The 14081-nt window shown below is 40.1% G+C and overlaps 2 protein-coding genes across 10 annotated transcripts in view; both read left to right on the top strand.

Moving 5' to 3' along the window:
* The window catches only part of LOC308478897 (membrane cofactor protein-like), a 51710-nt gene extending 44645 nt beyond the window's left edge, over positions 1 to 7065 (top strand). For 5 of the 9 annotated variants that reach the window (XM_081009060.1, XM_081009054.1, XM_081009057.1 and 2 more), the window contains 3 exons: positions 1858 to 1887; positions 2975 to 3050; positions 6151 to 7065. In XM_081009060.1, the coding sequence (XP_080865186.1) occupies positions 1858 to 1887; positions 2975 to 3050; positions 6151 to 6238 (194 nt within the window). In that variant the 3' untranslated portion in view covers positions 6239 to 7065. The remainder of the gene's footprint in view (positions 1 to 1857; positions 1888 to 2974; positions 3051 to 6150) is intronic. The other 4 variants (XM_081009062.1, XM_081009058.1, XM_081009063.1 and 1 more) reach the window with 1 other exon arrangement.
* A 152-nt stretch (positions 7066 to 7217) lies between these two features.
* Positions 7218 to 14081, top strand: part of LOC308479528 (complement receptor type 1-like) — a 48977-nt gene continuing 42113 nt past the window's right edge. The window contains exon 1 of the mRNA XM_081010236.1: positions 7218 to 9048. Within this exon, the coding sequence (XP_080866362.1) occupies positions 8976 to 9048 (73 nt within the window). The 5' untranslated portion in view covers positions 7218 to 8975. The remainder of the gene's footprint in view (positions 9049 to 14081) is intronic.

Here is a 14081-nt window from a genome sequence, read left to right as displayed (position 1 = left end):
TCGGTCCCTGCTCCTGCCAACCTAGCAGTTCAAAAGCACATCAAAGTGCAAGTAGATAAATAGGTACCGCTCCAGCGGCAAGGTAAACGGCGTTTCCGTGTGCTGCTCTGGTTCGCCAGAAGCAGCTTAGTCATGCTGGCCACATGACCCTGAAGCTGTATGCCAGCTCCCTCGGCCAATAAAGCGAGATGAGTGCCGCAACCCCAGAATCAGTCATGACTGGACCTAATAGTCAGGGGTCCCTTTACCTTTACTTTATGAGGGTGGCCTGAATATTTGGGGAGCGGGTTCATATTACCCCATTGTCATGGTCACACCATTTTCATATGACCTACTATCAGAGAGTGATGAAACCTGGAGCTTTTTCCTGAATGCTCTGGGGCATTTTGTAGCTGACAGTTCCACCGAAAGCTGACAGTTCCACCGAAGCCATGGTCTCCCAATAGAATGGTGAGATGAAATGGGTGGTGAACATGCTCACCCCCAAATTTCCTCGTCGTGGAACCAGGGTGGCTCCTTGGTAGTCTGGGGAACTTTGGGCTATGGAGCAAGGTTGATGAAGACTAGAGCACAAGTGGTGCAATTCTTGCTCCAAAGCTAACCAAACACTGCTTAATGGTTGCAGTTACAGAGTCCAGAGAGAAGCATTGGAAGTGTGTTTTTGGGCTTCCTGGCACTTACGCTACAGGGTGCCACAGGAACATATTTCATCCATAATGCTATTCAGTATCTATATGAAGCTGCTGGGAGTGGTCATTAGGGGTTGGAGCAGGCAAGGTGCCAGCACTATACTCATGACGCTCACCTCTGTTTCTCTATAACATCTGAATCAGTACTTTTATGCAGTAGTGGGATGGGTGGGGGATAATAAACATATGTTGAATCCTGTCAAGATTCAGTACTGTGAGTGAGTTGTTCCTTTGAGAAAATGATCAGTTGCCTGCCCTTGATGGGGTAGCATTCTCCCTGAAGGAGCAGGTATGCAATCAGCAGGTGCTTCTGGATCCAGCTTTGTCACTGGAGGGCTGGGTAGCTTCAGATGTGCTTTTTATCAGCTGTACTCGGTATGGCAGTTAGTTCAGAGTGCTGCAGCATGGTTGCTGACAGAAGTGAGACTCTCATCTCTGCTCAGAAATCCTATTTGCTTCCCTAACTTAACCCTTATATGCCTACTCAAACTCTTTAATCTGTGGAACTGACACTGTTATAGGTGCCACATAATATTCATTCCACACCTATAATAAATCTTTTAACATGACAGCACCTATACTTTGGAACTCCCTGCCTATTAACATCAGTCGCTATACACCCTTTGGGGTCTACTTAAAACACTTTTGTTTAAGCAAGATTAATTTGGCATGTTACCTATTTTTAACTGCCTTTTATTGATAATTTTAATGTTGTTTTTTGGTAAACCACTTAAAGGTTTTATTACCACCAAAATAGTATATAATAGTATATATATGTTGTGTATAAATTTATGTATATAACTACATAACTGTCTTGTGGCCTAAACTGCTAGTCTCCTCCCCTGCACTGGGGAGGACCCATTAAGCTGGTCTGCCACCCAGGACTTTTCAGTGAGAACCCCATTTCTTGGTTTTCAGCTGGATCAATTGGATTTCTTATTAATTATAATTATTTATCAGCTAGATAAATGCTTCTAATTAGTAATTAGAACATTCAGTCTTCCATTGTCTACTGGAGCAGATTATCTTCAGTTATTAGTTGAACCTTTAATAATACTTTAATGTACTATATTTTATTCAGAGTGTGCGACAGATGCAAATGCAGTGAGAGAGAGCTAGAATCTGTCACCCTCACATAACATCTAACTTTTTTCTTCTTCCATTTTAGCACCTAACCACTCCCCAGGAGTTATTATTGGTAAGTAATTACAGAATGAGGTACAATCCCTCATTGTACCAAATCCTGGAGTTCAGCAACCATTGTACTTTATTGCCTGGTGGAAATGTGTGTGTTCCTTCCTTTTTTTCTCCAGTTTGTGGTTTAAATGTTGAAGACTCCTACTTGAATAAAAAAATTGATTCTTTTGCGAGAATTCTTAGGGTGCAGACAAATATACTTTCTTCCAGGTTCTAGTGTATTTTTATTTATTTATTTCCTCCACTACCTTTGCTCCTGTAATGAACATAGCTGGCTTCAAATCCAGCACAGATTTCCTCTATGTTGTGGCTTTTAATGTTCCAGCTTCTGGGCGTGCTTTAAAATTTTTTCAAGAGAAAAGGTGTTTTGAGCTGGACACATTGCTTGGGTTGAGGAGTCGCTCTCTGATTGTCATTAGGGCCATTCAGTTTGCACAGCTAACATCTGCTAGGAACAGGAAGAACTTGTTCCTAAAACCAATCTCTGAGGAAGACTGCATATCTGCCCGAAAAGGGGTGAGTGCAGATGTACAGTGGACTTGCTGCTCAAGGTATGTATGTGTCTAGAGACTTGCTGTGTCCTGTAACACTTGAACTCATCCACATGAGTGGCTTCAATGTCCATTGAGCATTACAAGGTAGCAGCTTGTCTGGTGACTTGTTCATATTATTTCATGGGCTAATTAAAGTTGTTTAAATCTTATGTAGTTTAATAAGCCACATTTCTAGGATTCCTGGCTTCACTACGAAGTCTGATATTGGATTCAAAGTACAAATAGTGGAAACAAATGGAAGCGGTCAAACACTGAAAGCACAGCTTTTTATGTTAGTTCTTCATGTACAAAACAAACTGACAGGTTTTTCTCATTGATTTTAATAGTTTGTCTATCTTTTGTTAAGTCTGCAGTAGGATTTGGGTCCTGTTTGGGGGTTGTTGTCTCAAACCTATTTTGAAGCTACTGATGTGATTACATTTCAGTCTTTATTTAGGACTGGGGCAGTTTTTTCTTGAACAGAAAAAAACTATTACTTTGCCTTGTTAATCATTACTACAGTATATCACTGGATTTCTTCTTCTTCCCTTCAAGGATCTGTGGTGGCTGTTATATTGGGGATTTGTCTTATTGCTGCAGGTTGGAAATACAGATCTTGCTTTATAAAGGGGTGAGTCAGCTCAGGAGAAGCCATATCTAATTCTTTGTAGCTTCATTTGTGGCGGTGTGAGCTAATATACGCTTCTTGGCTTCACTTTGCCTTCTATTCACTTACACTTTCCGTATAAATGTGCTTGGTGTTCAGAAAGGGCTTTAGTAGTATTATTTATTTATTTATTTATTTATTTATTTATTTGGTGAACAGTTGCACTAATATGGCAGCACAGAATAAACAGTAACAACTAAAACACAATAATTTTTCTAGAACGGCTAGTCAGTATTTTATCCCATTTCCACCATTGGTGTTCTGAAGTGACAGAAATGCTCTGTCTCAATTTACCGAAGCTGTCCATCCTAATGCAGACTTGACAATGAATATTCTGGCACTAAAAATCCTGCAATCTACTATTAAATTAAGTCATCAAACACTCTGCTCTAATCTACAGATGTTGGAACCATCAAGGGTACTTGCTGTTTGTGATTTTTACTTTCAGACACAGTAAGAAAATGGATTTGTTGAACAATCCCGCCTGAAGCCAGTAGATTTTTTCTGGAGGAATCTAGGCCGGTCCTGTAATCTAAGCCAACAATTTGCAGCAATAATTTATTCTGAACATTTATCTTGCATGACCTTTCTATTTTTGTGTCCAGGACTGTCCATTTTTGTTGTAGCATTGTATACATGATTTTACTATTTTAATATGATGCATGTATGTATGCAGACAGGTTCGCTTAAATTTGTGAACACTAATTAAGGTATTTCTGTAGATTAATACAATAATTATTTATTATTTTTGAATATTCATTGCAATAATTTCTGTAACAGATTGTTCACATGTCTTTTAAGTCTTTAAGATATTCTGAGATTCAGTTTTGATACTAGAGAATACTGATTTTTTTTGTCAAAGGCAAGAGATCTTTTGGATTCAGAGGCAGTAACAATACCAGTGGAGAGAAGTTCGGTGATTTTATTAAGTGACAGGCTAAATACAAAATACTAATCAGTGAAAAAGACTTTCAGCAGAGTAATATAACATAAGCAAGACCAGATATTTCCCCATTCATTTGTCGGGAGCCCCAGGGAGAGACCCTTTCTGGCCAACATGCAGGACCCAGCTGGTCTGGGCCTATGTCAAATCTCAAAACTTATGTTTGCATCTGGGAGATTTATGTACTCTAAATTCTTCATAGCTGTGTACTTATTGGCATAATGTCCAAAGCCCTCAAACCTGCTTTGGAAGTTGTTATTTAGAAGGCGTGAGGGATACGATAAGCAAATGGACAAGGCCAGCATAATTAACCTTGGGGTCCTGCTGTAGCTATAATACTTCTGGCAGGCGCTTGACCTTCAGACAGTGACTCCTGCCCCATTCTGCAGACACCTAACCTTGGAATAGTCAAAGCAATAAAGCAAACAATGCAGGCATGGAGGAATGATTGTACCAACCAACCTACCTCCTCAAAATACATCTTCCAGTGTGGGTTTCCCCAACACTGATATAACCTCATACTCATGATTATGGGAAATATAAATATAATTTATTGTTGGGACTGCCAACTAATTGCACCTTAATGTGCATACCAGTAGAAGGCCTAGGTGTGTAGTTCTGCACAAATACTTGTTAAGGAATTGCGGGGGGGACCCATGGCGTTGTGTTGCAATGGGTCTTAGTTTGATTTTTGAGCAACTCAAAAATCATATTATATTTACTTTGAGAATGTTTAAACCCATTAATGGCATCTTACCTGCTTGAAGCTGTTCATGTTTATAGTTTTCTATTGAATATTGAGCATCTCTGCCTCATTTTAAATGTATTGTAAAGTACAATATTGTCAAGCCTTTCCAGTGCTAAATATAGTCATCCTACTGTATGTGCTGAATAAGCTTCTCAATCTTAGTCAAACAACCTAGAGATTATTCTTTGAATAACATGTTTTGTGTTTGAAGATTCTCTTTTTAGAGCGATCTGGTGAGTTTGTAGGAAAGCGTTTTACGTTTCTTTCTCATGATTGTTAAATGTCAAACTGTGAGCAGGCATTGATTAAAGCACAGAAATGGGAAGGACATTGGAATGACCTGCGTGGGTCAGGGACACTATTCCGGCTCATGGGTTCCCTTTTCCCCAACTCACCAGTCAAATATTTTCAGCTGCTAGCATGTTTTGTCCTGAAGTCAAGAATGTTTTTATGTAGACGGTAACCTGTATTTTAAAATAGTTAATCGTGGTGTTATATGACAGCAAAGGACTCTTCTTCCACAGTGTGTAGCAAATAGTGCACCCTGCCTGGGCACAGACACTTCTTAAACGTCATTTAGCAATAGCTACTCCAGCTGTGAATTATAACAATAGTCACATTTAAATACTTGAGTGTTACAGGTGTGTGAGAAAACCACCAATACTCTGTTTATTGTCGCAGGGTGACTCTCTTGTGTAAAATAAAGTGAAAATAAAGTGGTATGTGAGAAGGGTGGTGCATGTACCTGGCCTCCTGGTGTATAGTGCTGTTCCTCATCACCAACCACTCCTAGTGGAAGCATTTCAGTGAGAAATTTTATTTTGTAGGTGACATGACATCCACACAGTTATTCCCATCAACCTGTAATCGCTTTATGCAGAGAAGTAGACAAAAGTAAATTCATTCTTGTTGGTAAACAAAAGGCAGTACTCTTTGCTTACAGAAGCTCCATTGCTGACACTTGTCCAAGTTTCCCACATGGACAATGGTGCCTGTGGAATGTTGATTCAAGGGCAGATTCTACAAGGAATCTGTTAGAAGTGACCATTTTTCTATACTGTATTTAGGCTGTCTCTCTCTCATATCTGTTGTGTTTATATAATCCTAATTCTCTTTATCTGTTTTACTTCTAATATCCTGCAGTTGTTAACAGTCCGTGTATTACTTCTGCTTCTGTAGCTTCCAGAACTAATTTTCTTTCCTAAGAAATGTAAAAGTTACTTACATTGCTTTCAAAATGTCAATAGCATGCAGTGGAATGCTGATGTATTTGTGTGTTGCTTTTTCCTTCCTGACAGGAAGACTAAACAGAATAATATAGTGATTCAAACATATCAAAATCAATCAAAAATATTTGTAACTTTTTTTTACAGAAAAGCTGACCCTTCTTCTTGTTCTGCTGAGTCTTACCATGCAGTTGCCACTCACACAGAAGTGGGATTGGAACCCAAAGCCTCCTGATTGCAGTAGAGCTGTGCTCCAGTAAGCTTCCAGCTGATAATTAATTCCCAACAGTTCTTATTTTGAGAACTGGAAATGAGAATTGAATGAAGATCTGCATGGAAAAAGCCAAAGCAATTTTCATTAAAAACTGGGCATCCAGGTTATTCAGCTACTTGAAGCATGAAGCAGTATTGGGCCCCAAGAAAACTCTGATCATTTGCACTTATTGTTTTTGCATAGAACTGGGTTGCAACTTCCTTTGCAGAATGTGTTTTAAAGTGCCTCAATCAAATACAGAACCAAGAAGAACTTATTACAGTTTGTTTCCTAGAATCTTATTCATCACTTGAAGGGGAGGGACAAGTAAAGCTGTTAATATTTACCAAACATTTGACTTCCACAAGCCTTTCTCATGCCTTTCTCATGAAGAATTGTAAAAGTTGTCTTGATTTCCTTACATGATCTTAAAAAGTGTGAACAAAAGTAACACGTGCCTAATTGAAAATACTCGTTTTCTTTTTGATATATTTTCATAGGCAAACAAAAACTCTGTGTACTTAACCAAAAAATCAAGGGTCATATTTACAACAGCTTAATTTCAGTGGAAACAAGTAAAATGATTCTCCTGTTAAGATCAATGTGAGTGAAAAGTGCAGTGCTTCTAATGGTTTGAACTATAGTTTGTTACAGTCATGAAGGTAACTTGTTTGTTATATGCTATTTTAAAATTTTATGTTGAATTGTGCACTTATTTTGTTTAAATTGATTAACTATGTAGTATGTATACAGAGAGAAAAATTGTTTCTCTTAGAATGTGTGCAAATAAACTAAAATATTGAATAAAAGGCACTATCATTGGTAGCTTTCTACTCCCAAGAGATAAGAGGAAACTGGTGATGCAGTGCAGCTTGTGTTGATACGGCTAATAGCACATAGCTGTTTCGAATCTGTTTCTCACCATGCAGAGATGTACAATGCAGTGAAAATAGATGTTTGTGGCAAAAACTTCCTGGTAACTTCCTTTACAGCACCCAGACAAGCATTTTGTGCGCACATTTTAACTTTGCACAAAGTTATCATGAGATGGTGCCTTGGCTATAAGTATGTGTTCTTAGCATCTCAAAGTGGGCCATGTGCTGTTCAGTGTTGCTCCTTTAATTCTGAGTGTTGAATGTGATGGACATGTGTTAACTGGCTGAGATAAAAGTACATACCTTTTTAAAAAGATCATTTGGTTATGGCAGCTACAATAAGCAATACTAAACATGGCCTTTCCTTGTAATAGTGAGACTTGCATTGTTTGTAACTAATTTCTCCATATTCCCTGCTGTGGAAAAAGGCATCTGTATAGCGGCTTGGTTAATATGTGCATTAATTGAAATGTAATTGGCAGCTGACTGTAGAAATTTATTTTAAGTTGGCGGCTTTTTTACGTAAAAACCCTTAGAACTCAAAGTAGCTAAAGCTTTCCAGATAATTTTGGACCACAACTCCCATCAGCCTCACAAACATGAATGTTTAACTTTGAGCTTGCCTGTGGCCACCCAGTCCTTCATGCATAGTAAGTCCATGTGCCTGTGAGCCTCTAGTTTGCTCTGCTACTACAATAAAAGCAGGAATAATAGTTCTGTTATCCCCTGCAATCACTAAAGTGTGTACCATACTGGGTCCTGTCTTCTGCAGTGGGTGATTAGCAGGGGATGCAATTATATGTGTACTCTGCAGTTGCATGTGCATTGGTACTGCAAATCCCTTTCTGTGTTATGTATTTCATACATTGAGAACACTTCAGTGCAGGAAATGCTGTAAAAGGTTGCAGAAGGGAACTGCTTGCTCACATATCCGAGTGTGTGAACATATGCTGGGAAGCCACAACTGGCTAAAGCTTTCCAAACAGGAATGTGGACACAGGAATGGGATAAAGGAAAGAAAAACTCATGTCTGAATCCACTATCAATTTTCCTTTAATTATTTAATTGTAAATGGCATGTACCATTATTTAAGAACAGTTTCTGTCTGGTGGTGTACTTCTGTTTTGAGTAAGCTCAGTGCCTTACTTGCCAAGCAAATCCCATGAGTACAATTTGCAGTGCAAAGCAAACAACTGAATTTATGGTAAGCAGTAATCAGCTTACTAATCAGCTTGGAAAGTAGGCAAAAATCCCAGCCCCTGGAATCACATAGCTGTTGGTAAGAGGTGCATTTTAAGGTGCCAAATAGTAAAACATCATCCTAGCATAACTCATCCTAATCTTCCAATTTCAGTATTTCCCAGGACAATAGGGGTGCTAATTATAAAAGCCAGTGACTATGCCAGCCTTTTTGCTGTCCAAAGACAGCAGCTCAGCCTTAATGTAATACAGTTTTTTGTATCTTCTTGGAAGAAATGGAGGCTGAGCTGAGGACAGTTTTCAGCAGTGGCACTATAGTAACTGTAAAATAGGTTTGGAGGTAGGATGGCCAGAACCAGTGCATAATTTCTCAAAAGAGAATCTCATCAACTTAACCCTATTTTATATGTTCAAACTGAAACCAGACTCTGGGCTAATGTCTGCCTGGAGCTTACACAATGCTTTTAAGTGCTGAGAAAGACTGGGAAGCCTTTTATGTAGTTCTCTGTCAAGCTTCCTTTGGGTTTTTTCTGTGAAAGCCCCATTTATTTGCCTGCTACTGCTGCTTCCTCTTCTGCATTTATTTATATATCCCTATTAGGTTCAGCAACTTCTCATTCATTGCTGTGACCTGAGTGAGAGCTATGATGCTTGCATGCATGCTTCCCTTATTATGGGGCTTGATGGAACTTCTGGCCATTACTTTGGAAGATCAAGGTGAGAAGTTGGGAATTGGGACTCTTTATGTCTAGCTTCTGTACTTCTCCTTTCCCACCCTTTTTTGCGGGGAGAGGCTCCCCCATGGAATGTGGCAAATGTTGGTGCTGCCTGAGTTGGCAATACATTTTTGTTCCGCTTCTGTTGGGAGAAAGGAGCTTAAGGAAGGGTCATCGGCAGTTAAAAGGGATTTCAAGAGGGTAGCTAATGGGGAGGGGAGGAATGGCTCCTAATCCTTGCTTTATATTGTTTGTTTGTTGGTTGGCATCCAACTGTCTCAGAAGACAATGGAGGAGTGTGCCTTTGGGAGTGAAGTCAAACCATTGGAAGGCTACAGTGCCTATTGTAGCTGTAGAGGCTGATACAGGAGAGACATGTTGTGTTGCAGCTGGGGCAGATGAAGGTGTCCAGTTGTTGTGCTGCTGCAACAGCAGCTACACCATGGCATTTCTTCTCTCCTAACTCCTCCCAACGGTCATTCTTCCACCGGTCACTGCTATGGATGCACAACCTGACTGTGTGTCTCCAGCACTGTGGTCATCTGCAAGGGATTCCCACGAGGGGCTGATGTTGCCTGCCTTCATGTCATATTTGTAACACAGAGCTGGTCTGCCAACAGGCCTGGTACCTGAAGTCAGCTCCCTGTAGAGCATGTCCTTCAGGTTTCCTGCCATCTTCCATTCCATGTTCATGACTAAGCCAGCATAGATGTCGCTGAGAGAGCAGTGTGAACATACTGTGTCTGTGGGCTTGGAAAAGCACATCTTGAGATCCTGTTGTGCAATGTGATGCTTATGCCTAGTGCAAAAGTTCCGTCTGTTTAGGGGGTAGACTCAGATTTATTGGGTCATGTCCAGCATCTCCTCTTGGCCTCATTCAAATGAAAACTTCTGGTTCACTTTATGCATCTTCCAGCCTTTCTAGTCCATTGTGACTGCAAAGTTAAACCTGGGAAACTCAACCCCAGATTGGTATAATTCTGCTTGTAGGAGCATAGGAAGATGCTTTATACTCTATAGTCAGACCAATGGACCCTCTTGCTCAGTATTGTTTACACTGACTGGAAGTGGCTATGCAGATATCAGGCAGGAGTGTGTCTTATCTAACTTTTCCAGGGGTCTGAGAATGGCAATGGTACAGTATGTTTAAACTATGAGAACTGTGGGGACGTGGATTACTATATATCAGTGCTATTTTCCTAGAAAAAGAGGTGCCAGAACTCACACTTGATTTTTTTCTAATGGCATTGTCACCCACTTGAGAGGTGCCGAAACTGAGTTCTGGCTAAACCCCCCCCCCCCCCGCTTTATATCCTTTTTAAAGTGTATTTTAAGTGCCTTAAGACCTCAGGTTAGAACAAGGTATAAATCTTTCTAGGCAGACCCAAGCCCACAGTGTTAGAAGGAAAAATGAGGGACACACAAGGGAAACACAGCAAGTGAAAGCAATTTTTAGAAATGAAATCACTACATATTTAAAGTTTACTTTCATGTAAACAGCTGCAATAATATGAATAGGATGCTAAAACCAGTTGGCCCATGGTTGAAGGAAAGGGTTTTGTTTATATAAAAGGGAGTTAGATTAGTCTAGTTAGATTAGTCAGGTTTAAGAGCAAGAGCTGACATTCTATGGCTTTTAAAAATAGTGAGAGAGTCTAATGTTTGGATGATCCCCCTCACATGTTCACCAAGTACATGAGGAGAGTGGGATGATGCCTGCTACTGACACATCCCAAATCTAATGCTGTCTGTGGTCAGACCCTTCTGGTTGTATGTGCATGGTACTGTGTGTCTGTCCATAGGGTTCTTCTGCACAATCAAGAAACCTGGAACAGTCAAGGTTTCTGGTTACATTGAAGAGACATACATGCTTACATTTAGCATTAATGCCAAACACACAGCCACCACAGCATGTAGCCTATAGTAACACTGGTATTTTAAGGTGTGGCCAGGTTGGTACAATTATGCTTCTTTTATTCTTCTTTTTACAATTGTGCTTCTTCAGTGAATGAATGAAGAGAGTCAGTTGAATACTCCTATAAATCCATTACATAAAATAGCAAGAGGAAGTTTCTGAAGGAAGAAACTGCAAAATATTAAACTTCCTCAGTGGCTTCTTGTAAATAAACAATTTTTAAAAGTCCCATTTGATTACTAACTTTTGTATTAGAAAGTGGGCGGAGCGGGAGAGCTGTCTAATAAAACAATGCACGTAATATATGGCTATCTTATTTAGGATGGTCCTCATTAATCAATGGATTATGTATAAATATTTCACTATGTGTCCTAGACACTATTATTAGCAGTGCATAAGTGGATTTCTTTATTGTGCTATCTGATGTAAAATTGCAATACATATGCTGTCTGATGTAAAGTTTCAATATTTATCTGTTAAGTTTGTTTATCTCCCTCCCTCCCAAAGATGCAAGGACAACTAACAAACAACATATCCAACAATAACAAAAAGATTTCTAAAGACAGTTTTAAAATCTACAATGCCTAAATGTTTTTGTCAGCTTCCAAAGGCCTGAACAATAAAATGTATTTAAATTCTTCCTGAACATGACCAGGGAAGGGAACTGTCTGATCTTTCCTGGGAGAGAATTCTTGTTATTATACCAAAAAATGGGGTGTTCTTCAGCTCAACTCCCAATCAAGAGACCCAGTATCCTTTAAGTCTATCATCATCATCATCATCAACAACAACAACAACAACAACAACAGACACTACAGAAAATTGCCCAACCCCTTAGCCAAAGACCACCCAAAATCATCATACATGCTTTACAGAAAAAGGTCTACAATAGAAATTTGAGAGTATGACTTGTCTCCTGTTGGTCAAGGTACCTGACAATACCTAATTGTCTCTCCTGGCCCCAATAGGAATTTTCACCTATTTGTAGGTATATGTTCTTTTGACAGGTCTGCTCTGTTTTTAACAGATACTTGCCAGACTGGTTTTGTAGAGCAGTGGTCCAATCATACAAATATGTTTATCTATTTACAGCAGTGGTTTTCAACCAGTGTGCCGTGGCACCCTGGGGTGCCTTGAATGATGTTCAGGGGTGCTGTGGACAACACTGGCCTCTGTCCCTCTTACCTTCCCTTCCTCCTCTGAATGGTGCCTCTGGGGCTGGGCAGGGGGTGCTTCCCAGGCCCCTGTGGGGCAGTGTGAGGAGGCACCTCTCTTTGGGGCAGGGTGGGCAGCTCAGTGGTGGCAGTGGTGGCTGCCCGGAGGACTTTTGGGGGGAGGAGAGGACGCTGAGGGAATGCTCCACAAGGGAGGGTGTTCAAAAAGCAGTAAGGGGCTGCCAGCTCTGCAGGCAAGGGGTGACATAACTTGGCTCCTGAGCACCACAGGGGTGCTGCAGAAAGAATGTAGTTGGTCAAGGGAGCCGTGAACCCAAAAAGGTTGAAAACCTCTATAGGATTTGAAGGACTTGCAAGTGAAAATAACTCAGGCAATCTATTGGGAAAGGTGTTTCCAACATGCTTCCTTCTGCAGCAAAAAATAATGATACTTGGGGTCATTAAGAGAGTAAAGATGGCTTTGGGATTGCTCCGTGAACTCAAATAAAATGTCTATTTTGGGGGGAAATGTTCCCTAATTTTTGAAGGGCGAAGGATTGGTTTTCTGTGGAGCGTGTACCTGCTCTGTGTATGCACCTTAAAATTTGTATAACAGTCTGTTGAATAGTTTGTTGTAGCTGGGGTTTTTTTTACAAAAATCTACAATTAGGGGAAATAATTATTTATCTTTCTATTAGCAGTCTTTTTGATCAACATTTTGCCTCTTTGCTGTCATTCCAACTTTCCACAATGCTTTAGATTCATATGCAAGTTTACTTTACTCAAAAGCAAGCTCCACAGTATTCAATGAAACTTAATCCCAGGTAAGTGTGTGTGGTATGATGGCCATTGGCCACTAAGGCCAAAGATGCAAGCAAGTGATAAGTCCATTAATATAAATAATAATTAGTACAATTTTTGGTACTATACAGATTAGTAAGAACTCTCTTCACCATTTGGTGAAATGAAATTACTGAGTTCCAATGCAGTGATTGTCAAAAACTACATTTGCCTGGCAGCACATCCACAGGAGAATTGAAATTTCCAGAAACGTGTGGTTTTTGACAATCCCTAATTGCCAATTGCAACTTCTAGAAACCTATTGTGTGGATCAGTTTGATCGTTTGGAAAGTCCCCATGCTAGGTCCATGGGGCATTTTGGTCTCCCACTGAACTGTTGCCACATGCTCTTTGAAACCTCCATATGGATCCAAAACTTTTGAAGCATGAAACAAAGTTAACCATTTCTGATGTGATTATGAAAAGCCTGGAGGCAGAAAGTTCATTTGAGGGGCCTTTCTTGATGTAGCATTTGTCCCCATTCCCTTAGCCAACCATGCATATTTTAAAAATGTATTAACATTATCCTTACCCCTCTCCCTCTCTCTCTCTGTGTGTGTGTGTGTGAGAGAGAGAGAGAGAGAGAGAATGAATGACATCAGAAGCAGTGTATGAAGATTTCGTTTCTAAAATTCACACACACACACACACACACACACACACACACAGAATTCACTTCAATTGTTGCTCCCATGTCCCATCTTAAGTAGAACATCCAATTAATTTCCTCAGATCATCTTTAAATAAAATTATTGTGCACACACATATATATATTTATGCTAATATGTCCCAGGCCCTGACTGCTCTACTTCCTCTCCCAGCCACAGGCCTGAATCCTCTATTGTCCTTTCCCGCCAGCCACATTACGTACCTTTCTTCCTTGGTGATGGTGTAGACATGCTAATTTATTGTCTCCTAGTATCTCTAAGTCCACATGCCTGCATGCTAGCAGCAATTAGTTTATAACTTTTCTTTACAGGCTTTTTCCAGCTAGAACTCTCCCCAGAGAGAAGAGGAGGAAGAGTCCTAATTGGTCTCTCTTTGATCTTTGCTGGCAGCATCCAATTAGAGTAATTCCCTATCTCCTCTCCTCTGAGTTTCCTGGAAATGAGCTGCCTACAGGTA

The sequence above is a fragment of the Podarcis pityusensis genome (genome assembly GCF_964106645.2).
Source record: "Podarcis pityusensis genome assembly, chromosome: 6".
Taxonomy (NCBI): Eukaryota; Metazoa; Chordata; class Lepidosauria; order Squamata; family Lacertidae; genus Podarcis; species Podarcis pityusensis.
This window is presented reverse-complemented; position numbering and strand designations above follow the sequence as displayed.